The 27,601-nt window shown below is 45.3% G+C and overlaps 1 protein-coding gene across 1 annotated transcript in view; it reads left to right on the forward strand.

Annotated features, from left to right (window-relative positions):
• Positions 1 to 27,601, forward strand: part of LOC121547663 (protein kinase C epsilon type) — a 157,237-nt gene that overhangs the window by 33,695 nt on the left and 95,941 nt on the right. Inside the window, exon 2 of the mRNA XM_041859034.2 lies at positions 25,315 to 25,378. Coding sequence (XP_041714968.1) covers positions 25,315 to 25,378 — 64 coding nt within the window. The remainder of the gene's footprint in view (positions 1 to 25,314; positions 25,379 to 27,601) is intronic.

Consider the following 27,601-nt stretch of genomic DNA (forward strand, 5'->3'; position numbering starts at 1 on the left):
GAGCTACTGTCTGCTGGGTTCATGTTGGTCAGATCATACTGTCACGATTTAACTAGATATGAACCCAAATGCAGACAACTACACCGAGCCAGAGAAGGTTTAACAGGTTTATTTACAAAAGTTCAATTTGTCCAGGTTTCCAATAATAGGGGAAGAGCAAGTCCAGGTTAACAGGGAGGGTAACAGATCCAGGTTCAGAGCAGGAGTGGTACCGTAACGTCCTAGTGTCCGTGGTGAGTCCAAAAGGAAGGTCCGGTAGTGGTAAGCAGGATGGTGGTGGCAGGAGTGAAGCGGAGGTAGGAGTCAGGTTCCAATAATCTGTGGCACAGGAGAAAAGTAACTAGAACAGGCCAAAAACACAAAGGGCGAAAACAAGCAGGTTGAGTCAACAGCGAAACTAACATGGTAGTCTTGACTATGATCTGACGATGAGTGGCAAGTTTGACCGGGTCTTAAAGGCTGAGGTGATTATGGTGAATGAGCTGCAGCTGGAACCCTGACTCCCGCACACCAGACTTCACTCCTGCAATCAAGGACAGACAGAGGGGAGGGAGAGAGCAGAGAGAGCTACCTAGCAGCAGTAGGCCTAACAATTTCATTTTATAGCTTGTTCTCCATCTTATTTTTAAATAGTGAGCCAGCATGTTTTCAGCATTTTTATTTCCATGACTGATCAAAACTAATTGTCTCATGCTCTCTCTTGTCCCTCTGCAGCAGACATGCAGAGTGAGTGAACAATATGTTTGGAACATCAAATCGCAATAAAATCGCAGTATCGAATCACAATACATATAGAATTGTGAGAATCGTGAGAATCGCAATACATATCATACCGGCACCTAAGTATCATGATAATATTGTATCGTGAGGTCCCTGGCAATTCCCAGCCCTAGGAGTTGACCCAGAATAAGACTGGAAAAGTACAATGGCAGATGAGTTTATGGAGGGATTTGTGTGTGCTTATGGAGGTGTGTGTGTGCATATGGAGGTGTGTGTGTGCATATGGAGGTGTGTGTGTGCATATGGAGGTGTGTGTGTCTGTATCAGGGATTCAATTAAGAAAATGTGGTGCCAGACAAAGTGACTGGGAAGATTTTAATTTACCGGACATCTGAGAAATTTACCGGACACATATGCATTGGGTGTGCAACCCATTAGTGCGTCACATTTAGATTATGGTAATTCATCTTAACAAAACAACTGCTGTAATGAAGCAGGCAATAAAATATTTGCCAAAATGCAATTCGGGAGGAAAAGGGAAAACACCATTCTAAACAGCGCACCTGATGCTAGCGGTATATGACAGAGATGAAAATCTCAGAAAGTTAGAAAGAGGGCGAATCTAAAGATACAACAATTGGTTGCTAATATGACTAAGATTGTGCATTTGGCTTCTGGACAACGAAATAAACTTGATATAAAACCAATAGAACAGGAGAGAAATGGCATATGAGGAATTCTTTCATAGGCAGCGAGTATGGCAAAAGGCCTAGCTGATTATTGAGTTGCGGCTGTCAGTGAAAAGCATCTAAAATACGTGTGAAGATAATGTGTCTTGAGTATAATTTAGAATGTTGAGACGAGGGATGTGTGGCGAAGACAGCCTATAGGCATGTCTCTCTTCAGAATGCATGTGCTCAGCTCTCCAGAATCCACTCAGCTTTCTCCCTCCAATTCTTTCGCATTCATTGTTTCATGTGAATTGTTTGCCCTTTGATTGTTTATTTTTATCAATTCCCCATTACATATGTCACCAGTAGTAAATGGACCGTTAATCCCCATCATTTGGTTACAGACATTTCTGTTAATGCATTTGTATTACTAATTAGGCCTACAATCATTGTGTTCTTATTCTCAGAGTGGACACGTTGTTTGCAGAGTTCACAACCTGCTACACACAAGTTTTGGTTTATTTCATAACCATCATTTCCGAGTTGTACATTTTTTCATTGTCTTTTGTTTGGAGTGCTCCATGAGAGCAATGAGCATGAGTCAGGTTTCTCTGTCTTGTTAATGATGATGAGTGCGCACGCCTGAGCACGCATAGAAGTAGCCTACCTGGCCTGCTGCGCGCTAGTGCCCATTTGGTGATGTTTGATTTCTGATTGTCTTAGTCATCACGTCCACCACTAATAAGCTGAGCTTCCCAGTCATTTTCTCTTCACCTCACACAGTAAGTCAACAAAGTCTTTTTTTATTTATTTTTTATGCAAATGACAGCCTAATAGTTCCTCACAGTAGGCCTGTTTGAAAAATCTTTCTAACATTCTCCCCCTCGATAATCACCAAGCCTCAGTGTGAAATATCAAAATATCATCATCTGATGATCCCATATATCCAGTGATCCCATATTTCCCTTGCGCAAAAACTGGAGTGGGAAACTCTGAGGGCCTGGAATAGGCTAGTTGATACAATATTGCAAGTTCACTAGAGACTGCTTCTGGCCTGATCCAGTGGATTCATTTGATACAATGTTGCACTTCACTCTTGATAGCTCAAGTCAAGACAGATAGAAAGAGAAACAGACAGGCTGAGTAGAGAGATGAATGTGAATGAAAGAACCAGAATTTGTATCAGTATATTTTCTACTGTATTTATTTGTCGGCTTTATGTAGTTTTACTTAGTTGACAATGGAAGTTATAGGCCAATGGCTGCATTGGCCATCTCTGAGTTCCATGCGCTCATTTATGCTATTTAGCCACCTATGATTAAGGTGTATGTGTCCAAATGGCAGAGGCTGCTGCTGTCACATTAGTTGAATTTCAACTTTGATATTTGATCAGTTGAATTAAGATTTTTATGATGAACCATGTGACAATGATTTTGAGAAATGAAAACGTTATTATTGAAATGAAACTGTTCCACGAAAATGTACATATGAAAATCATTACTGACACGCAGATTGGTAGAAATGGTAGGATAAACTGTATGCTTCCCCAAACTTGAAACTCATGCGCCGCCTATGCATTCTTTATTAAATAATTTCCTCCACATTTCTGTGGTCATATTTTCAAGTAAGGTAAGACATGCTTCATAATATGAAGTAAAACATTCAGGTTTCAAACAATTAGGTATGTTTTCAAAATGCATACTGCCTCCAGCTCACATTGTCAAGTGTTGGGTGATGCGCTGATAACTTGTCTAACATTGTTTTTTCTCCCGGTCAATTTAGCCTGCAACAATTGTATTTATCGGCTTTTCATTTTTTGGGTGGGGCCAAAAGACAGCAATTACCGGCTAACGGAAACCCTGGTCTGTATTGTAATTGTCAGGGTTGGAGGAAGTTGCGATGGCAGATGGATGTGGGTGGCTAATACCACTCTCCTACTTTCATGCTGAGGATAGGAAGATGATGGATGGAGGAATAGAGTGAGAGAGAGAGAGAGCGAGAGAGAGAGAGAGCGAGAGAGAGAGACTGAGATATGTGTGGGAGTTGATAACCTTAGAGGAAGGATTCATATGATAACATTCTCTAAAATAAATTCTGACATACGTGTATACAGTGGGGAGAACAAGTATTTGATACACTGCCGATTTTGCAGGTTTTCCTACTTACAAAGCATGTAGAGGTCTGTAATTTTAATCATAGGTACACTTCAACTGTGAGAGACGGAATCTAAAACAAAAATCCAGAAAATCACATTGTATGACTTTTAAGTAATTAATTTGCATTTTATTGCATGACATAAGTATTTGATCACCTACCAACCAGTAAGAATTCCGTCTCTCACAGACCTGTTAGTTTTTCTTTAAGAAGCCCTCCTGTTCTCCACTCATTACCTATATTAACTGCACCTGTTTGAACTCGTTACCTGTATAAAAGACACCTGTCCACACACTCAATCAAACAGACTCCAACCTCTCCACAATGGCCAAGACCAGAGAGCTGTGTAAGGACATCAGGGATAAAATTGTAGACCTGCACAAGGCTGGGATGGGCTACAGGACAATAGGCAAGCAGCTTGGTGAGAAGGCAACAACTGTTGGTGCAATTATTAGAAAATGGAATAAGTTCAAGATGACGGTCAATCACCCTCGGTCTGGGGCTCCATGCAAGATCTCACCTCGTGGGGCATCAATGATCATGAGGAAGGTGAGGGATCAGCCCAGAACTACACGGCAGGACCTGGTCAATGACCTGAAGAGAGCTGGGACCACAGTCTCAAAGAAAACCATTAGTAACACACTACGCCGTCATGGATTAAAATCCTGCAGCGCACGCAAGGACCCCCTGCTCAAGCCAGCGCATGTCCAGGCCCGTCTGAAGTTTGCCAATGACTATCTGGATGATCCAGAGGAGGGATGGGAGAAGGTCATGTCGTCTGATGAGACAAAAATAGAACTTTTTGGTCTAAACTACACTCGCCGTATTTGGAGGAAGAAGAAGGATGAGTACAACCCCAAGAACACCATCCCAACCGTGAAGCATGGAGGTGGAAACATCATTCGTTGGGGATGCTTTTCTGCAAAGGGGACAGGACGACTGCACCGTATTGAGGGGAGGATGGATGGGGCCGTGTATCGCGAGATCTTGGCCAACAACCTCCTTCCCTCAGTAAGAGCATTGAAGATGGGTCGTGGCTGGGTCTTCCAGCATGACAACGACCCGAAACACACAGCCAGGGCAACTAAGGAGTGGCTCCGTAAGAAGCATCTCAAGGTCCTGGAGTGGCCTAGCCAGTCTCCAGACCTGAACCCAATAGAAAATCTTTGGAGGGAGCTGAAAGTCCGTATTGCCCAGCGACAGCCCCGAAACCTGAAGGATTCCTACAGGAAACGTATGATCTCTGTAATTGCAAACAAAGGTTTCTGTACCAAATATTAAGTTCTGCTTTTCTGATGTATCAAATACTTATGTCATGCAATAAAATGCAAATTAATTACTTAAAAATCATACAATGTGATTTTCTGGATTTTTGTTTTAGATTCTGTCTCTCACAGTTGAAGTGTACCTATGATAAGAATTACAGACCTCTACATGCTTTGTAAGTAGGAAAACCTGCAAAATCGGCAGTGTATCAAATACTTGTTCTCCCCACTGTATCTTGAATCTTTGTCTGTATGATAAAAGCACTTAGCAGTTTTTAGTCGTATTATGCAGATACATTCCTTTGCTTGATGAACAGATTTGGCTAACGTGTGTGTGTGTTGTGTGTGATTTTTGGCAATGGCATGCATGTCTTGTGTGAATGGTCAGTGCTGAGGAAACAGTGATGACAGATGGGAGTGGGAGGACTACACACCTCTCGCTCAGAGAGAGTGAAAGAGAGCGGAAAGGAGGGATTGGGGAACAGTGTGAAATTACAGAGATGGAGAGAGCGGGAAGAGAGACAGAAAGAGAGAGAGAGATTGAGAGAAGGAGGAAAGGATGGATTGTGGAACAGAGTGAGACATCAGTGAGAGAGAGGAGAAAAGACAGAGAGGCCATGCACTATGTGATCCATTGGAACATGAAATCTGCACCAGGTTCCAAGGTCTCACACTAACAAGAAACTCTAATTAGCCAAACAGTTTAATGGACAGGCCTGGTTTCCTCTCCCCCCGTCACCCTCAGAAAGCCTGCACTGACCGACACACCCAGAAGGTCCCCTGGGTCTGGGCTGAGGTTGCCGTGGGGGAGTAATGTACACTATAGAGCATCACACTAAAGGCATACAGGCCTAATCATCTATTCACTCTATTCAGTGTGTGAACAGGCTTATGTCCTGTTCTCACTTATATAACTGACGTCCCCATCGCCCTGTGACTGTCCCCACCGGCCCGCCCACACCTGCCAGATTGTCCTCTAAAACCACTCACTTTACAAGATTATAATTCAGTTTCAGAGGAAATTAATCCAAGATTACATTTTAGCTTGCAACATGACATTGTGGAGCAGAGTTGGAGCTCTACGTGACATCATCCATCCTCTCCCTCTCTCTCTCTCTCTCTCTCTCTCTCTCTCTCTCTCTCTCTCTCTCTCTCTCTCTCTCTCTTTTCTTCCCCCCATCTCTCTCTATCTCAATTAAATTAAATTCAAAGGGCTTTATTGGCATGGGAAACACATGTTTACATTGCCAAAGCAAGTGAAAGAGTGTCTTCCTGGAAAGCAGCTGGCTGGCAGTGTCAATCAGTAGTGTGGGAGTAAGACTGACACGTTGGCTTTTCCTCTCTGAAGTATTGGACTGCCCTGCTCTGTGATGTTGGGCAGACCAGGAAATGTCACAGGCATGTGGTTAGAAAATCATAGACAGACAGGGAGGGGTCCATCTCTTGGGTGTGTCTTAATAGTCTAAAGTGGTTTTCTCTCCTAATCTCTCCTAGTCTTTCATCTCTGATGTTAAAGAATGGGATAGGTGAAAGCACATTTCCTGTGGGCATCTTCCAATCTGCTTTCACCTAACCCAGTGATTTCAGATCAGTGTTATGTGTAGCTACAGACCTTTCTTGTTTATTTTCTGAAAAATGTTGGGATTTTAGTTTGTGGTCAGCACTATGTATTATTTGTCTACTCCTCAGATGTCTTTAGGGTCCGCCTGATTTCCAGTGGATAGCTGTCCTGTCACTTGAGCTTCTTTCTGGCGAAAGGCGCTGCATCATTTATTCAGCAGGGACAAATTAGTGACAGACTGACATGGCTGTCGAGGGGGGACAGGAATGAGTGGCCACTGACAGAAGAGTGTGTGTGTGCTTATATGTGGTGTGTGTGCAAAGAGAGCTTATTGAATATTTGTCACGGTTTACTAAGCCAGAACCCAGAAGCAGACCAGGACAAGGTAAGTGGTGTCAAAGGTGAGTGTTTATTTAACTGATCCACGAGTGCTGCTGAATAATCCAGGGAACAGAGCGGGCGGCGTGGATGAGTTGTTGAGGGTGCAGTAGTTGGTCCAATGATGGCTCGGCAGCCGCCGACCATCAGGCAGAGGTTGGGTGAAGGTTCCGGACGAGTGACTGCAGGGAGAACAAAACGGAGGTAAGCATACAACAAGCAAACAAGGCGCAAAACAACAAAACTAATGCTCTAAGCTCTAAGACTGATCCGCTGATAAACATACTGTTCATGGCTAACGATCCGGCAGGGAATGGATGTTAGGCCAGAGCCTAAGAAGGGTGATGATCAGGACCAGGTGTGCAGATTGCTGATGGGATGCAGGTGCGGAAATCAAGAGAGCTCCCGCCTAGCAACGTTGCCCGGCAACCAGGCAGGGAGCATTCCAGAACCCTCGGGAAACTGGAGATCACGAGCAGAAAAACTAGTACACAGACCGGACCCGACTCAGACTGCCGGGATCGTTACAGTACCCCCTCCGACGAACGCCACCGGGCGGACTCCCGGAGCGCCAGGATGGAGGCGGTAGAAGTCACCGAATGAGGTCAGCATCTAGGATCTGTCGCCGCGGAATCCAACTCCTCTCTTCAGGACCATACCCCTCCCAGTCCACGAGATACTGGAAACCCCGGCCCCGCCGTCTGGAATCCATGATGCGTCGCACCGTGTAGGCAGGACCACCTCCGATCATCCGAGGAGGAGGAGGAGGAGGCGGAGGAGGCAACAGAGGACTGAGGAAAACAGGCTTGAGGCAGGAGACATGAAAGGTGGGATGGACTCTGAGCGTCCTCGGGAGTTTGAGTCGAACTGCCACCGGATTGATCACCTTCTCCACCACAAACGGACCAATGAACTTCGGTAACAACTTCCTAGACTCAGTCCGTAAAGGAAGATCCCGTGTGGCCAACCAGACCCTATCTCCGATGGTATAGGTGGGAGCGGGGATCCGGCGACGATTCGCCTGGAGCTGATACCGGTCCGAAACTCTAAGGAGTGCCTTTCTGGCCCGATGCCAGGTCCGGTGGCAACGACGAATATGGGCCTGAACAGAAGGCACTGAGAGCTCCTTCTCCTGAGAAGGGAACAAGGGAGGTTGGTAGCCATACAGGCACTGGAAGGGAGACATCCCAGTGGCAGATGTAGGGAGAGTATTGTGGGCATACTCAACCCAAGGCAACTGAGAGACCCAGGAGGTGGGGTTGGAAGAGACCAGGCAGCGTAGCGTGGATTCCATCTTCTGGTTGGCTCTCTCCGCCTGACCATTAGATTGGGGGTGAAAACCAGATGTGAGACTGACTGTAGCTCCAATGGCCAAACAGAAGGACTTCCAGACAGCAGAGGTAAACTGAGGGCCACGGTCGGAAACGATATCACTGGGCAAACCGTGGACCCTGAAAACCTCCCCTAACCAGGATCTCGGACGTCTCCGAGGCAGAGGGAAGCTTGGCAATTGGCACAAAGTGGGCGAACTTGCTGAATCTGTCCACGATAGTCAGAACGACCGTGTTCCCCTCAGAAGCGGGCAACCCAGTGACAAAGTCCAGGGCCAGATGCGACCATGGTCGCCGGGGAATAGGAAGGGGGTGAAGTAGTCCAGAGCTGGGCCGATTGGTACTCTTATTCTGCGCACAAACTGGACAGGCAGCAACATAACCCCGAGTATCCTCGGCCATGGCAGGCCACCAAAAACGTCTGCGAAGAAACGCCATCGTCCGAGCCACGCCAGGGTGACAAGCCATCTTGCTGGCGTGGGACCATTTGAGGACCGCAGGACGAACCGACTCAGGCACAAACAACCGACCGGGTGGACCGTTACTGGGACCGGGCTGCGTCCGAAGGGCCGCCATCACCTCCTCCTCAATCTTCCACCTAACAGCTCCCACGACGCAGTTCCGGGGGAGAATTGTCTCGGTCTTGGACCCACTCTCCTCCGTCTTGGAGAACATCCGAGACAAGGCGTCCGCCTTGCCGTTCTTAGATCCAGGTCGGAACGTCAGGGAAAAAATTGAATCGTCCGAAAAACAACGCCCACCTGGCCTGACGGGAGTTGAGACGTCTAGCCGATTGCACGTAAGCAAGATTCTTGTGGTCAGTCCAGACAATAAACGGTTGCTCCGCCCCCTCCAACCAGTGGCGCCACTCCTCCAAGGCAAGTTTCACCGCGAGAAGCTCCCGGTTACCCACATCGTAATTCCTCTCCGCAGGCGAAAGGCGACGAGAGTAGTAGGCGCAGGGATGGAGTTTACTGTCCGTGGAGCATCGCTGCGACAGGATGGCGCCAACTCCCACATCAGACGCGGCCCACTTCAACGACGAACTGACGGGCCGTGTCCGGTTGAGAGAGAATCGGTGCGTTGGTGAATCGCCTCTTCAAATCCAGAAACGCTCGATCCGCCTCCGGATTCCACTTGAAGCTCCTGATACTGGAAGTCAAGGCAGTTAACGGAGCGGCCACACGGCTGTAATCCCGGATGAATCTGCGGTAGAAATTCGCAAACCCCAAAAATCTCTGGAGCTGCAATCTCGTACCGGGCTGGGCCCATTCCAGAACCGCTCTAACCTTCTCCTGGTCCATCCTAATCTCTCCCCTGGAGATGATGTACCCGAGAAAGGATGTCGTGTGGGCGTGAAACTCGCACTTCTCGGCCTTCACGAACAGGCGATTCTCCAACAATCGCTGCAGAACCTGCCGGACATGCTGGACGTGGTCGGAAGGTTCCTTCGAGAAGATCAGAATGTCATCCAGGTAAACAAACACAAAGAGACCGATCATATCTCTCAGGACGTCGTTCACCATACTCTGGAATACCGCTGGAGCATTGGTCAGTCCAAACGGCATCACCTGATACTCAAGTGACCCATCGGTGTATTGAAACCCGTCAACCACTCGTCTCCCTCTCTGATCCGGACCATGTGATACGCATTGCGTAGGTCTAGCTTGGTGAACACCGTAGCACCCTGTAAGGAGTCGAAGGCAGAACTCATCAAGGGCAGGGGATACTTGTTCTTGACCGTGATGTCATTCAACCCCCGATAATCAATACACGGTCGAAGAGAGCCATCCTTCTTACCCACAAAGAAGAATCCTGCCCCCAGGGGTGATGACGAGGGACGAACGAGACCAGCAGCTAGGGACTCCTTGATGTAGGTCTCCAAAGCCTCACGTTCAGGGCGGGAGATACTGTATAACCTTCCCTTGGGGTAGACAGCTCCAGGGAACAGGTTGATGGCACAATCATATGGTCGGTGGGGAGGGAGTGACAGAGCCTTCTGCTTACTGAACACTTCCCCCAAATCGTGATATGTCTCGGGAACCAGGGACAAATCTGGGGGTTTAGCCTCAATCACCTGACTGGGAACCGAATGGGGACAGGCAGTCTTGAGACAGTTAGCATGACAATCAAGGCTCCAACTCGTTACCTTGCCCGTCACCCAATCGAACGTGGGATTGTGTTCCTTCAGCCAGGGGTATCCAAGGACCAGAGGAACATGGGAAGACGGCAGAATGAAGAATGAAATCATCTCCGAATGATTCCCCGACAACAGCATCTTAACCGGTTCAGTCCTCATCGTGATACGTGCCAGACTACTGCCGTTCAGAGTGGTCGCTTCAATGGCTTCCGGCAATTGCTCCTTGGAAAGCCCCAGCTGTTCCACCAACTCGGCATCAAGAAAGCTTCCATCGGCACCTGAATCGATAAAGCGTTAATCGCTAAGCTCTGATTCCTGTTCACAAGGGTAGCCGGGAAACGGGGTCTGACAGAGGTATTGAGAGGTCGAAACTGGCTCGCTAAAAGTCCTCCCAACTTTAGCGAGCCGCGCAGTTTGACGACCGCCGGGAACAGGTGGCGAGGTAATGTCCCGAACCACCACAGTAGAGGCAACAGTTAGTCCTACGTCTGAGTTGGCGTTCCTCCTTGGTTAACCCGTGCCGCCCTACTTGCATTGGTTCAGAATCGGGAGACAGGACCTCTCCACTAATCCTGTGTGGTGGACGATGATCGACGTATTCTGGTCCAATCCCCGACCCGACTGGAACCTGAGAAGCTGATCGATTGGACGGACCCCATTGCTTCTCCCTCCTTCGCTCTCGGACTCGATTATCCACCCGAATAGACAAGGCTACCAAGCTGTCCAGGTCACTAGGCTCCGGATAGGAGATCAACTCATCCTTGAGCTGCTCCGACAGACCCTGGTAAAAGGCCGCTTGCAGAGACTCCTCATTCCACCCACTCTCCACAGCCAACGTCTTGAACTCGATCACAAAGTCGGCCCACGCTGCGAGTTCCTTGGTGAAGCGAAAACAGGCGCCTAGCTGCGTCCCTCCTCGGACGGAATGGTCGAAGAGCTTCCTCATCTCGGCCGTGAACCCCTGGTATGAAGCCATGCAGGGGTCTTGTCGTTCCCAAACGGCTGAAGCCCACTCCAGCGCTCGACCACGCAGCAACTCAATCACAAAGGCTATCCTAGCCTTGTCTGTGGCATAAGAGTAGGGCTGTAGATCGAACACTAACCCACACTGCATAAGGAAAGAACGGCATCTTCCCAGCTCCCCCTCATATTTATCCGGCGTCGGAACCTTGGGCTCACGGAAGGACACAGCTCCAGACGCGGCAGGCGAGATGGGTGAAACCGGTAGTGGATCCTCCACCGGAAACTTGCGCTGGTTCTGGACCTCCGTCAGACCGGTAGAAAGGTTCCGAACTGCCAACGCGATCTCCTGTAGCTCCGTGCTATGATGGCCCAACATCTTCTCCTGATGGTTAATGGCATGGCGAACAGAGTCCAGGTCCGCTGGGTTCATTACTGGCCGGATCGTTCTGTCACGGTTTACTAAGCCAGAACCCAGAAGCAGACCAGGACAAGGTAAGTGGTGTCAAAGGTGAGTGTTTATTTAACTGATCCACGAGTGCTGCTGAATAATCCAGGGAACAGAGCGGGCGGCGTGGATGAGTTGTTGAGGGTGCAGTAGTTGGTCCAATGATGGCTCGGCAGCCGCCGACCATCAGGCAGAGGTTGGGTGAAGGTTCCGGACGAGTGACTGCAGGGAGAACAAAACGGAGGTAAGCATACAACAAGCAAACAAGGCGCAAAACAACAAAACTAATGCTCTAAGCTCTAAGACTGATCCGCTGATAAACATACTGTTCATGGCTAACGATCCGGCAGGGAATGGATGTTAGGCCAGAGCCTAAGAAGGGTGATGATCAGGACCAGGTGTGCAGATTGCTGATGGGATGCAGGTGCGGAAATCAAGAGAGCTCCCGCCTAGCAACGTTGCCCGGCAACCAGGCAGGGAGCGTTCCAGAACCCTCGGGAAACTGGAGATCACGAGCAGAAAAACTAGTACACAGACCGGACCCGACTCAGACTGCCGGGATCGTTACAATATTTAACAGTTTATTCTTTTAATCAGTGGGGAACCGTCAGGGCCTAAGGATTTATAAAAATGTATGTATATTTTTTATATTTCTATTTCATCTTTACAATTATTGTAATAATTTTCTGATTTAATCTCTTCAGTTTGTGTTGGAAAGGGAAGGGTTAATACGGAATAGAAAAAAATTATCCAATCAGGATTTTCTTTGGTGGTCTCTGGTTAGGAAAATCTAGCTAGCTCAGGCAGCCATTGGCTAGGCCTTCAGAAGCTGGACAGAAGGGCTCTGCCATTCAACTGTATTAAAGCATAATTTTGGAGTGACAACACTGTAATACAGAATAGCAGGCTGATTAACAGCCAATACAGTAGGTGGCAGCAATGCACTAATAGGTTGTAGTCTGCCATAAAACCTTGAAGAAGAAGAAGAAGAAGAAGAAGACGTTTTCCCACACTAAGAGCCAATTTATGCTCGATCTGAAAATGTGGTCGGAGGTGCCGTGTGGATGGTGGAGCCTTCAGAGGCACACAGAGGCCAAATTGAGCTCCGTACCGCATCACTGTGGGCTTCTCAAATGTTGTAACAATGCGCCGGGTTCCGTGTATAGCTCCGCATTGGCACTGTTTTTTGTTGCAGCTCGCTTGCTGTTAGCTAGGCTATCTCTTTGAAAATATTGACTGTGAAACATGGTTGCATTTAAACTTTAAATCACCCGTTAGTGTGATGAACCTGATCAAATATATTTGCAATGGGAAGTAATAGCTGGTTTGTTAATTTCATTTTGGACATTAAATGGTTGCGCTTTCGTATTGGTATGATTTCATGGGGCCTACTGGAGTGAATGGGCTGCTTATTCTTTAACATTATTTGATGCTGTGTGTGACTGTTGTGTCCTGTCTATCAGCCGTGTCTATGTGTTTGACCAAAACTGGCTCTCCTTCAGCGCCATGGAGTGCACAGGTATTAAGGTCGCTGTCCTTTCAGCACCATGTTGGGTCCATGCCTGTTCTGTCTCTGTGTGTGCTGCAACCCGAAGCGCGGCCAGGTCTGTTTCATTAATTCATAATGTCATCAAAAAGTATTGCTCCTCCTTCACTAGAACTAGAATGGTCTGACTACAGAATATATAATGTCGGGTGCACTAAGTGATGCTATGTTTTCCGCAATTTTCTTGATTGTTGAGTTTGATACAACATATTGGAAGATTTTTGGTCCCTCTGAAGGCCTAGGTCCTATGGTCAACATTCGCCACTGCTTTTAATGGATGGCCTCCCTCACCCCACCCAAAAAGCATTGCTCTCATATGCAGTAGGGCACACACACACACACACACACACCATATCTCCAAACAGGTCAGCACTGCTGGGGTAATGAGGTATAATTGGGACGCTCTGGCTGGTTGTGGCAGAGGACAGTGTGTGGAGGGGTGAGATGAGTGTGTGTGTTAGTGTGTGTTTGTGTGGGCATGGGGGTGTGTATGTATGTATGTACAGTATGTACAGTACCAGTCAAAAGTTTGGACACACCTACTTCCAGGGTTTTGCTTTATTTTGTATATTTTGTACATTGTAGAATAATAGTGAAGACATCAAAACTATGAAATAACACATATGGAATCATGTAGTAACCAAAAAAGTGTTAAACAAATCTAAATATATGTTATATTTGAGATTCTTCAAAGTAGCCACCCTTTGCCTTGATGACATCTTTGCACACTCTTGGCATTCTCTCAATCAGCTTCATTTCAATTAACAGGTGTGCCTTGTTAAAAGTTAATTAATTAATTAACTTAATGCATTTGAGCCAATCAGTTGTGTTGTGACAAGGTAGGGTTGGTATACCGAAGATAGTCCTATTTTGTAAAAGACCAAGTCCATATTATGGCAAGAAAATCTCAAATAAGCAAAGAGAAATGACAGTCCATCATTACTTTAAGACATGAAGGTCAGTCAATCTGGAAAATTTCAAGAACTTTGAAAGTTTCTTCAAGTGCAGTCGCAAAAACCATGAAGCGATATGATGGAACTGGCTCTCATGAGGACCACCACAGGAAAGGAAGACCCAGAATTACCTCTGCTGCAGAGGATAAGTTCATTAGAGTTTCCAGCCTCAGAAATTGCAGCCAAAATAAATGCTTCACAGAGTTCAAGTAACAGACACATCTCAACATCAACTGTTCAGAGGAGACTGCGTGAATCAGGCCTTTATGGTCGAATTGCTGCAAAGAAACCACTACTAAAGCACACCAATAATAAGAAGAGACTTGCTTGGGCCAAGAAACACGAGCAATGAACAGTAGACCGGTGGAAATCTGTCCTTTGGTCTGATGAGTCCAAATTTGAGATTTTTGGTTCCAACCGCTGTGTCTTTGTGAGACACAGAGTAGGTGAACGGATGATCTCCGCGTGTGTGGTTCCCACCATGAAGTATGGAGGAGGAGGTGTGATGGTGTGGTTGGTACTTTGCTGGTGACACTGTCTGTGATTTATTTAGAATTCAAGGCACACTTAACCAGCATGCCTACCACAGCATTCTGCAGCGATACGCCATCCCATCTGGTTTGCGCTTAGTGGGACTATCATTTGTTTTTCAACAGGACAATGACCCAACACACCTCCAGGCTGTGTAAGGGCTATTTGACCAAGAAGGAGAGTTATGGAGTGCTGCATCAGATGACCTGGCCTCCATTGGGATGAGTCGGACCGCAGAGTGAAGGAAAAGCAGCCAACAGGTACACAGCATATTTGGGAACTCCTTCAAGACTGTTGGAAAAGCATTCCAGGTGAAGCTGGTTGAGAGAATGCCAAGAGTGTGCAAAGCTGTCATCAAGGCAAAGGGCGGCTACTTTGAATAATTTGTTGATTTGTTTAACACTTTTGTGGTTACTACATGATTCCATATGTGTTATTTCACAGTTTTGATGTCTTCACTATTATTCTACAATGTAGAAAATAGTAAAAAATAAAGAAAAACCCTTGAATGAGTAGGTGTGTCCAAACTTTTGACTGGTACTGTATGTACAGTGGGGGGGAAAAGTATTTAGTCAGCCACCAATTGTGCAAGTTCTCCCACTTAAAAAGATGACAGAGGCCTGTAATTTCATCATAGGTACACGTCAACTATGACAGACAAATTGAGAATATTTTTTCCAGAAAATCACATTGTAGGATTTTTAATGAATTTATTTGCAAATTATGGTGGAAAATAAGTATTTGGTCACCTACAAACAAGCAAGATTTCTGGCTCTCACAGACCTGTAACTTCTTCTTTAAGAGGCTCCTCTGTCCTCCACTTGTTACCTGTATTAATGGCACCTGTTTGAACTTGTTATCAGTATAAAAGACACCTGTCCACAACCTCAAACAGTCACACTCCAAACTCCACTATGGCCAAGACCAAAGAGCTGTCAAAAGACACCAGAAACAAAATTGTAGACCTGCACCAGGCTGGGAAGACTGAATATGCAATAGGTAAGCAGCTTGGTTTGAAGAAATCAACTGTGGGAGCAATTATTAGGAAATGGAAGACATACAAGACCACCGATAATCTCCCTCGATCTGGGGCTCCACGCAAGATCTCACCCCGTGGGGTCAAAATGATCACAAGAACGGTGAGCAAAAATCACAAACCACACGGGGGGACCTAGTGAATGACCTGCAGAGAGCTGGGACCAAAGTAACAAAGCCTACCATCAGTAACACACTACGCCGCCAGGGACTCAAATCCTGCAGTGCCAGACGTGTCCCCCTGCTTAAGCCAGTACATGTCCAGGCCTGTCTGAAGTTTGCTAGAGTGCATTTGGATGATCCAGAAGAGGATTGGGAGAATGTCATATGGTCAGATGAAACCAAAATATAACTTTTTGGTAAAAACTCAACTCGTCGTGTTTGGAGGACAAAGAATGCTGAGTTGCATCCAAAGAACACCATACCTACTGTGAAGCATGGGGGTGGAAACATCATGCTTTGGGGCTGTTTTTCTGCAAAGGGACCAGGACGACTGATCTGTGTAAAGGAAAGAATGAATGGGGCCATGTATCGTGAGATTTTGAGTGAAAACCTCCTTCCATCAGCAAGGGCATTGAAGATGAAACGTGGCTGGGTCTTTCAGCATGACAATGATCCCAAACACACCGCCCGGGCAATGAAGGAGTGGCTTCGTAAGAAGCATTTCAAGGTCCTGGAGTGGCCTAGCCAGTCTCCAGATCTCAACCCCATAGAAAATCTTTGGAGGGAGTTGAAAGTCCGTGTTGCCTAGCGACAGCCCCAAAACATCACTGCTCTAGAGGAGATCTGCATGGAGGAATGGGCCAAAATACCAGCAACAGTGTGTGAAAACCTTGTGAAGACTTACAGAAAACGTTTGACCTGTGTCATTGCCAACAAAGGGTATATAACAAAGTATTGAGAAACTTTTGTTATTGACCAAATACTTATTTTCCACCATAATTTGCAAATAAATTCAATAAAAATCCTACAATGTGATTTTCTGGAGAAAAAAAATCTCATTTTGTCTGTCATAGTTGACGTGTACCTATGATGAAAATTACAGGCCTCTCTCATCTTTTTAAGTGGGAGAACTTGCACAATTGGTGGCTGACTAAATACTTTTTTTCCCCACTGTATGTATATTTGTATGTATGTTGTGTGTGCTTCTCCTGTCCCTGGTGTTTAGATGCAGGCCCAGTCTTGGCTTCTAGAGCTGTGTTCTGTTCTGTTCTGTTCTGGCTGGTGTGAGTGCATTAGCTGCAGGAGCCAGGCCAATCCCCAACCTTGAACTACTCTCTGCTGACACACAGCAGGGTGGCCAGATTGAGTGTGCGTGCGCCCATCCGTGCACGCGTGTGTGTGTAACGTCTCCAGGCACATCTCTCAAAGAGGGTCTACTGAGGCAAGCTCCCCGGGTCTCAAGTGTGTATGTCTGTTTTGTATAACTGTGTTTGCGTGTGTGTTAGGGTTGAGATGATATTGGAATTTTGTTCCATGCTAATAGAAACGTCTTCATCACACTAATTGACTTTGAAGTGAAGTGCTGTTTGAAAAAGTACCCCGGAGACATGCTAGAAATGTAAACAATTTTACATTCAGTGTTTTATTCTCTCTTCCGTTGACTTTGTGTGCAACTGGGCGTGTGTTTTCTCTGCACACACTGCTACAGTTTTCCTTCAGCATATCACCAGAGTCATCTCTGTGTTGCCATCCCCAGTTTTGATCTGTATGTGCGCACACACACACACACACACACACACACACACACACACACATAGACATACACACACTTAAGGCTTACGATGGCCACCTATGCAAATCAGCTGGCTGTGCTTTACAGTTTATTTCCTCATTTACAACATGCCGTTTTCAAACAGAAAATTAACAGATATTCAGGGGGTCTGTATTCTGAATCATCTTACTATAATTAAAGTATTGCCTGCCATGCATGACAGCTGGTGTTTTTTAGACAGCAGTTGTACTGTTTCACTTGTGTAGCCTGTGCCTTTGATCGCTAATTGCAAATGATGATTGATTGACGCTTTTTTAAATGGCTTCTTGCCAATGCTAATCTGGGTAACAGGTCACTACCACAGAAACACAGTTGGTTCATTAGAATGCATCCCTTTCTAACTGAATGTGATTACCATAAAGAAATACTACAGTATTTGAATTTGCAATCATAAATTCAATATCACAATACACGTGTATGTCTCTCGGAGGCTTCATAGGGGGCTCTGGTGAGTGTATGAGTGCTTTTCAACGTGTTTGTGTGTTTCACAGGGCGCGTGTGTGTTTTTTTAAAGTGTGTGTGTGTGTGTGTGTGTGTGTGTGTGTGTGTGTGTGTGTGTGTGTGTGTGTGTGTGTGTGTGAGAGAGAGAGAGAGGGCTCTGGTGTGTGTCACTCTTCGGGTGCACACTGTCACTGAGGCCAGAGATAAAACACAATGTGCTCTGTGTTCTCCCTGCTCCTGTAACCTTGCCCCTCCCCCCCCTCTCTCTCATTCTCTCCCTCTTTCTCCCTCTCTCTCTCTCTCTCCCATTCTTTATCCCCTCTCTTTCTCTCTCCCTCTCCTAGATCCCTTCATTCAGTTTTTGACAATAGCGATAAACAGACTAGAAAGACCAAATTGAATAGACAGACAAAGGAAAGAGGAAATTACCTAGAAACTGTAATTAAGGACTATTCAATGTGTCACTCATTGTAGCACTATGAATGCAGTATGCAATTGTGTTAGTGTGTGTGTGTGTGTGTGCAGTAGTGGATACTCTCCTCAAAATACTATCCCCTCTTTAGCACGGTGTTGGGTGGGCCAGAGCCATAGAGAACAGCACTGTCATGTGCTTTCACTTCATCAGGAAGGAGAGCTACTCCACTGCCAGAGCCAATCCCCATTTAGGCAGACTCAGAGATACTCCACTGCCAGAGCCAAAATCCCCATTTAGGCAGACTCAGAGATACTCCACTGCCAGAACCAATCCTAATTTAGACAGACTCAGAGATACTCCACTGCCAGAGCCAATCCCCATTTAGGTAGACTCAGAGATACTCCACTGCCAGAACCAATCCTAATTTAGACAGACTCAGAGATACTCCACTGCCAGAGCCAATCCCCATTTAGGCAAACTCAGAGATACTCCACTGCCAGAGCCAATCCCCATTTAGGCAGACTCAGAGATACTCCACTGCCAGAGCCAAAATCCCCATTTAGGCAGACTCAGAGATACTCCACTGCCAGAACCAATCCTAATTTAGACAGACTCAGAGATACTCCACTGCCAGAGCCAATCCCCATTTAGGCAGACTCAGAGATACTCCACTGCCAGAACCAATCCTAATTTAGACAGACTCAGAGATACTCCACTGCCAGAGCCAATCCTCATTTAGGCAGACTCAGAGATACTCCACTGCCAGAGCCAATCCTAATTTAGACAGACTCAGAGATACTCCACTGCCAGAGCCAATCCTCATTTAGACAGATTCAGAGATACTCCAATGCCAGAGCCAATCCTCATTTAGACAGACTCAGACAAGAAGGCAGGATTGCTCAAGGGCCTTTATTTTTGGGCGACCCACCACAGCCTCTGAAGACTCAACACGGTGCATAGATACACACACACAGACAGACAGACAGATGGGGGTGGTGGGGGGTGCAAAGTTGAAGAGCTTTTTCACAGACACAGAGTCCTGTCTCTCTACCACCCCTATATTGCAAGGGATGGAGCGTGTCGTTGGACATGGCGGGAAGGAATGAACAGGAGAGAAGATAAGAGGTATTTGATGAAAGATGCCAGGGGGAGGCATGAAACCAGTTGGGTCAGGGTTTGATGGTTGATTGCTGAAAATATGTCAACATCTTTTAACAGATGCCAATCAGCCCAAGGTGTTTTCACAAAACAGCTTCCCCGACAAGGGAGGGAGGGAGGGAGAGTGTGTGTGTGTGTATAGGGCGGCAGGTAGCCTAGCAGTTAGTGTTGGGCCAGTAACCGAAAGGTCACTAGTTCGAATCCCTGAGCCAACAAAGGGAAAAGCTGTCGATGTGCCCTTGAGCAAGGCACCTAACCTTAATTGCTCCTGGGTCGCCATTGATAATGGCTGACCCTGGTCATGACCCCACTCTCCGAGGGTGTCTCAGGGGGAGTTGGGATATGCAAAAACATATTTCCAATTCACACATGCATATAATACACACTTGTACATGAAATAGGACAACTGCTAGGGTCATCAGAAATGATAGTTTTTGCAGCCCTAACTGACATAGAGGCACAGTGGTAATGAGAGTGAGAGAGCCGAATGAAGCGAAGGCTACAGATATTGAATTAAAAAATAAATAGAGTAATAGAGTTCCAAACCTCTCTGCCAATAACAGCTAATTTTCATTTTTCCCCATCCCACTCAGTCCACTCCCAGACAGTCCTAGGAAAATTCTTGCTTGAGCAATTGCTCTTTGCTACGAAGCTATTTAGGTTTATTTTTTACAATTTTAATTGAAAACAATCACAGTAAGGTACTTAATTGTTACCCAGAAATGATTTGATATTGAGATAAAAACAGCTGCATTGGACCTTTAAACTATGCAATTTCATTTTCTTGTGCATGTGTGAGGTTCTGCGGTGTACTTTGTGTGTGTGTGTGGAAAGCATGGTTATTGTAGTAAACAAAAACTGAAACAAAAATGTAAACTAATCATGAAAAACAATTTAGTAAACTGAAATAAAATAATTAACAAACCCGTTTGAAAAACTAAAACTATACTGAAACTATACTATTATCTTTGACTCCAAAACAAACTAAAATAAAAATCATTTAGAATTAAGTTTGTTCGAAAATCGAATGGGGTTTTCAACCTTTTTTTTCTAATGGTTTTTCAAGCTTCTGAATCTGGCATGTCACGTTGAGATTGACTCTAGAACTGAAAGGTAGACTCAGCGAGATGACGTTGCCACGAGCAGCACTGCAGATATTGAGATTAAGTGAAATTAAGAAGTGACAAAGAAGAAAACACTTAACAACACATAAATAGCTCCTAGCCTCCCACACATAGGGACACACACAAAAAGTAGCCTAACACAAAAACAAAAACTGAAATGAAATAATATAAAAACCAAATGTAAATGTTTTTATGAAATGTAAGCTAAATAAAAACAAGTAACCAGATCTGAAAACTAACTGAAACTAAACTGAATTTCAAAAATTTTTTTGAAAAGGAATATAAAAACACAAAACTATAACCTTGAATGGGGATGAGTGTGTCTTGTGTTTAGAGTGCAGCACTTAAAGCACTCACTGTCATATCAGTGCATATGGTTGCAGGCAGAAAAGACAAAGTAACTGACAGGCTGAATATAGAAGAATCTCATCTCTCTCTGTATATCTGTCTGTCTGTTTTTCTATCTGTTTCTATGTATGTACTATGTACAATATATCCTCTACTATTTCAATTCCAAGACTTGTTTTTGAAGTATTCTGAATAAACAAACAAGTAGGAATATACAGAAAAATGTATGAACTGTAATTCCTTTAATTCAGTGGTTCTCAATCCTGGTCCTGGGGACCCAAAGGGGTGCACATTTTTGTTTTTGCCCTAGCACTACACAACCTGATTCAAATCATCAAAGCTTGATGATGAGTTGATCATTAGAACTCAGCTGTGTAGTGCTAGGGCAAAATAGTGCTAGGGTCCCCATGACCAGGATTATGAAACACTGTTTTAATTTATAAAAAAAGTTGAGTAAAAAATATTTGATTTCCTGGTCCCCTACCCATCTCCTCCCCTCCCCCACCCTGGCTACATGTAATTCCACTGGGCAAAGACATCAATTCAACGTCTATTCCACGTTGGTACAACGTAACTTAATTGAAATGACGTGGAAACGTCGTTGATTCAACCAGTGTGTGCCCAGTGGGACGCCATCACATGACGACGAGCATGTAAACCTGGGAGTGCTGCTGCACCTAAAGAGGTTGATATATAGGATGAGTAATCGAAGATATTCAAAGCATTCTGAGTGTATTGGTCACAGCTTGAGGATTCTGATTCACTCTGTTGTACCTAGCTACACAGTCTTTTGGTATAGGGAACAGATTATGCTATATCTATCACTCTTCTCCATGTGGTGTAGGTTTTATATACACTGAGTGTACAAAACATTAAGGACACCTGCTCTTTCATTTTACATTTTACATTTTAGTCATTTAGCAGACGCTCTTATCCAGAGCGACTTACAGTTAAGTGAGTGCATACATTTTCATACTGGCCCCCCTGGCCCCCCGTGGGCCATGACATATTTCCATGACATAGACTGACCAGGTGAATCCAGGTGAAAGCTATGATCCCTTATTGATGTCATTTGTTAAATCCACTTCAGTGTAGATTAAGGGGAGGAGACAGGTTAAAGAAGGATTTTTAAGCCTTGAGACAATTTAGACATGGATTGTGTATGTGTGCCATTCAGAGGGTGAATGGGCAAGACAAAACGGGGTATGGTAGTAGGTCCCAGGCCACCGTTTTTTGTCAAGAACTGCAACGCTGCTGGGTTTTTCACACTCAACAGTTTCCCGTGTGTACCAAGAATGGTCCACCACCCAAAGGACACCAGCCAACTTGACACAACTGTGGGAAGCATTGGCGTCAACATGGGCCAGTATCCCTGTGGAACACTTTCGACACCTTGTAGAGTCCATGCCCCGACGAATTGAGACTGTTCTGAGGGCAAATTATTATGTTTTATGTCCTAATGTTTTGTACACTCAATGTACGTATTCTGTGTGTCTACAGATGTAATATACTGCAACTAAAACACAGATATTCAATGTGAAAATAGATAATGTACTGTTCTTGCCTAAGGCACTCTATAGTGGTAAAGCACTATTGTTGCTGCGTAAAGATGTGGTTCTATACAGTTCAAGTCCACACAGACACCCACACAAATACAAATACAAATACACAACGCACATCCTTATCTAGTTGGCTTTCTCTCTGGAACCCACTCACATATACAGGACACCACACAGAAACACACAGAAACATACACTCTGTCTCTCTCTCTCTATGTCACACACACACACACACACACACACACACACACACACTCAGCCTTTCCTTCCTTAGCTGGCATCTATATTTAGTGGCCACTGCACCTGTGAGACTGAGCGTGCCCAGAAGGCTGTTGATGAATGGAGGCCTGTAACCTCACAGGAAAGGAGGCAGGGGTGGGGGGCGTCGGGGGTCGCATGGTGGGATAACAAACATGTCGCCACTCCACCATGGCTCTGTCTCTACTCCATCCGGACAACAACATAATCTTCTGAGTAGCACTCAGAGGCCTTCTCAACAGCACTGAGAGGGGAGGCACTAGGCAGCAAGAATAGGCTACTTGTCCCTCTCACAGTCTGCATTGTACAGAATGCACTTCAAGAGCACTGATCTACAAAGTGCCCGACATCTTGTTCTTGGCTATCCATCTGTAGTACACTCTTAGCAAAAAGGGTCCCGAAAGAGTTCTTCAGCTGTCCAGGTAGAACCCTTTTTTTTCCCTCTGTGGAAATGGTTCTACATGGAACTCAAAAGAGTTCTACCTGGAACCGAAAGGGTTCTACTTGTCATGTTTTGTGTTTTTTGTGGACCCCAGGAAGAATAGCTGCAAAACCCAAACAGGGTTATTCAAACGGTTCTCCTTTTAGGTTCTAGATATAACTTTTTTTTCTAAGAGTGTAGAGATCTATGGACTGTAGTGTTGTTGTGCTGCTTAGACAGTCAAATGATCTATTTTCTATATATTCTATTTCTATGTAATTCTGTGGCCTCAAATACAGAGGAATGTAGTGTCTAACCTACCGGTGGAAGACTATTGTTCCAACATGCAGGCTGGGGAAGAGGCCTACTCCACCCTTTCTCTGTCTCTCTCTTCTTCTGTCTCTCTGTCTTTCTTTTCCTCTGTCTCGCTCTCCCTTTTGTCTGTTTACACTGCACATCTTCCAGACGACTACACCGGGGCACGGGACCTTTCTCAGGTTACGAGAGAGAGAGACAGAGAGAGAGAGAGAGAGAGAGACACGAGGAGAGAGAGAGAGAGAGAGAGAGAGAGAGAGAGAGAGAGAGAGAGAGAGACAGAGAGAGAGAGAGAGACACGAGAGAGAGACACGAGAGACAGAGAGAGAGAGAGAGACAGAGAGAGAGAGAGAGAGAGAGAGAGTGAGAGAGAGAGAGAGAGAGAGAGAGAGAGAGAGAGAGAGACTGCTGTACCCTAGAAGGGCTGTCTTTACTGGGCTGGCTATGAGTGGGTTTGATGGATGGATCTGGGGCAGCTGGGAGAGAGAGAGATGAGCGAAGGCTAGAGAGTTGTATTGTGTTAGGGTGGCTTGGGAAGGCTGCAATGTCTATATAATTGTAGCATATAATCTGTGAAAGCTACCTATAGCTGCAGCCTAGTTCTGCCATCTGCAAATGTTGCCATATCCCCTTTTAGAATGCGTTATGGTAGAATGATGGATTTTGTCACTGTAGCGCCCCCCTCCTTCACCTCGTATCTAGCCCAAGCCCATGTCCTCTCTGTGGTGGAGATTGCACCAATTCTCAGCAATGTGTGTGCTCAAAACAGGACCAGATGAGGAAATTGCTGGGTGCAGTCTCTGTGTGTGTGTGTGTGTGTGGCTGTGTGCACTGTGCAGAAGGGGATTATGGATGGGCCGTGGGCGGCTGCTGCCGGTAGAAACTCTCTGAGCCCCAGCCGCCGCGATCCCTGCCCACTCTCTCTTATGAGATGAGCTCACACACACACACACACACACACACAAACACACACACCAGAACTCAATCTCATCTGCTTATGCCCAGTAGAGCCCCCAGGGACTGGAGCTCAGGCTTGGCAATCGATGGGCGAGTGTGTGTGTGTGGGTGGGGGGTATGGTTTAGAGAGGGCCGTGGGTGAACGTATGTATACCGTCCATGTGCACTGCCCACAAAGCTACAATGTAACACACTCAGGACTCTTCCTGGTCTTAGTATATATTAACACTGCAGTATTCAGCAACCCGAGGGCATGCACGTTGTAATACTGCACACACACACACATGTCCACACACACACACACACACACACACACACACACACACACACACACACACACACATACACACACACACACACACACTAGCTCCTGAGAGCCATACCAGAGATACTGTAATGACGAGATGGTCTTGTCTCTGTCCTAACAATGGGAGTCGTTGTCCCAAAGGCGGGAAGGCAGATGGTCTGCTTATCGCTTATCACGTGGACAGATTTTGACAGGAGTGGACCCTCTCGCTTCAGCTCTTCCTCTCTGGCCATACTGAATATCAGCCATTACTGCAGCAGCCTCATTTCCCTCTGCTGCTCAAATCAATACCCTTCAGAGAGAACGCTGTGTGTGTGTGTGTTTGTGTGTGTGTGTGTGTGTGTGTGTGTGTGTGTGTGTGTGTGTGTGTGTGTGTGTGTGTGTGTGTGTGTGTGGGGACGAGAGAGACATTGCTGTACACTACATAATTTTCTACAAACACTGAAATGGTTTCATGCTTCCATACCTTACTGCACTTCATGTTCAGTGTTTCTACTCCGGTATGAAAGCTGACAATTTGTTCTGTTTCGTTCTTCTCTCCCAGATTGACTTGGAGCCTGAGGGGAGGGTGTACGTCATCATGGACCTGTCTGGATCGTCTAGTGAAGGTAAGTTGTGAGCTGTGCTGTTATAGTAACAACGATGAGTGGATCTGACTACTTTACACTTAGACACAGCTTGCCCAAACATATGGCAACATGCCCATTTCTACTTATCCCACATGACTGACAAACTTTCCCTTGAAAGTGCATTATTAGGGTTTTGTGGCAGATGTTACATTATATACACTCCCCAACGTATTTATTTGGAGAGTGAAGCTAAAACTTTGAATTTGGCTCTTTACTCCATCATTTTGGATTTGAGATCAAATGTTTAATATGAGGCGATAGTACAGAATGTCACTTTTTATTTTGAAATAAAAGCACTTGATGTATCTAGTCCCCCATTTGAAGGTGTTTAGACACATTCACTTATAGTGTTTTAAAGTAGTCAAAAGTTCAATATTCGGACCCACGCAATGACTACATCAAGCTTGTGACTCTACAAACTTGTTGGATGCATTTGCAGTTTGTTTTGGTTGTTTTGGTTGTGCCCAATAGAAATGAATGGTAAATCATGTATTGTGTTATTTTGGAGTCACCTTTTTTGTAAATAAGAATATAATATGTTTCTGAACACTTCTAGATTGATGTGGATAATACCATGATTACAGATAATCATGAATGAATCGTGAATAATGATGAGTGAGAAAGTTACAGATACACAAGGATCATACCCCAAGACATGCTAACCTTTACCAATAACGGAGGATGTTAGCATTTTTGGGGGGTATGATATTTATTCCTCTGTAACTTTCTCACTTATTATAATTCACGATTTATTCATGATTATCTGTAGTCATGGTAGCATCCACATTAATGTAGAAGTGCTCAGAAACATATTATATTCTTATTTACAATAAAAAAATATATTCTTATTAAGAATGACTCAATACATTATTTACCATTCATTTCTATTGGGGCACAACATAATCTAAAACACAAACAAAACAAACTGCAAATGCATCCAACAAGTTTGTAGAGTCACAAGCTTGATGTACAGTAGTCATTGTGTGCTAGGAATATGGGACCAAATACTTAACTTTTGACTACTTTAATACAGATATATGTAAGTGAATTTGTCCTTATGAAACCTTCAAATGGGGGGACTAGATACATAAATACATTTGATCCTTGAGCTTAAATTATTTATTTTTTAACTAGCACTGACCAAGCTCTGATTGGTTTGCCTGCTTCCATTCAAAATGAGATCTGTAATCTCTCTCTCTCTCTCTCTCTCTCTCTCTCTCTCTCTCTCTCGCTCTCGCTCTCTCTCTCTCTCTCTCTCTCTCTCTCACTCTCTCTGTCTCTGTCTGTCTCTCTCTCTCTCTGTCTCTCTCTCTCTGTCTCTCTCTCTCTCTCTCTCTCTCTCTCTCTCTCTCTCTCTCTCTCTCTCTCTCTCACTCTCCTTGTCTCTCTCTTTAGTAAGAGCTCTGATTGGTTTGCCTGCTTCCATTCAAAATGAGATCTGTTTTCTCTCTCTCTCTCTCTCTCTCTCTCTCTCTCTCTCTCTCTCTCTCTCTCTCTCTCTCTCTCTCTCTCTCTCTCTCTCTCTCTTTCTCTTTCTCTTTCCGTTTCTTCCCTCCATCCTCTCCTTCTCCTGGATGCTGATTAGAGCCACTAAAAGGAGAAGACCCTCTCATCTGTCTCTTTCTGTCATCATTCTCTTACCCCTTATTTAGGGTGGCTGGATCACTCAACATGATGTTACTGATGTCACTCAAACACGGGGTGGGTGTGCTCTGTCACAGTACATCACACTCACATATTTCTCAGTGAGGCTTCAATTCTTTTATTCATTTCTTGCTCTCTTTCTCTCTCTCATTCTGTCTCTCTGTAATGTGACTGTGGCCGTGTCAGAAGTGTACGTGAGTCAGAGTTTCTGGCTCCGTTATCATTGTTACATCAGGAAATGGACAGTTAGCATTTCCTGTGACTTGCTAGTGTGAGTGAGTCATTGGACAGTTGGAGAAAAAAGAGCTTGTCGTCACAAAGTGGCAACCATCTGTTTGTCCCTGTCTGGGGTGAAGAACAACAATAATAATATACACTGAGATGTATCATGAACTACTTCATCATAAGTACTCTGATTATTTCATTACCATTATCATGAATAAGTGTATCATGCCCGCACAGTGCACAGCTTTTCCTGAGATGGATAGAGTTAGGGTTAAGTCGGTGAGTGAAGTAGCTGTACATATTAAAATGTAAATTCATTGTTGTAAAAGCTTA

Source organism: Coregonus clupeaformis, chromosome 31, assembly GCF_020615455.1.
Source record: "Coregonus clupeaformis isolate EN_2021a chromosome 31, ASM2061545v1, whole genome shotgun sequence".
NCBI lineage: Eukaryota > Metazoa > Chordata > Actinopteri > Salmoniformes > Salmonidae > Coregonus > Coregonus clupeaformis.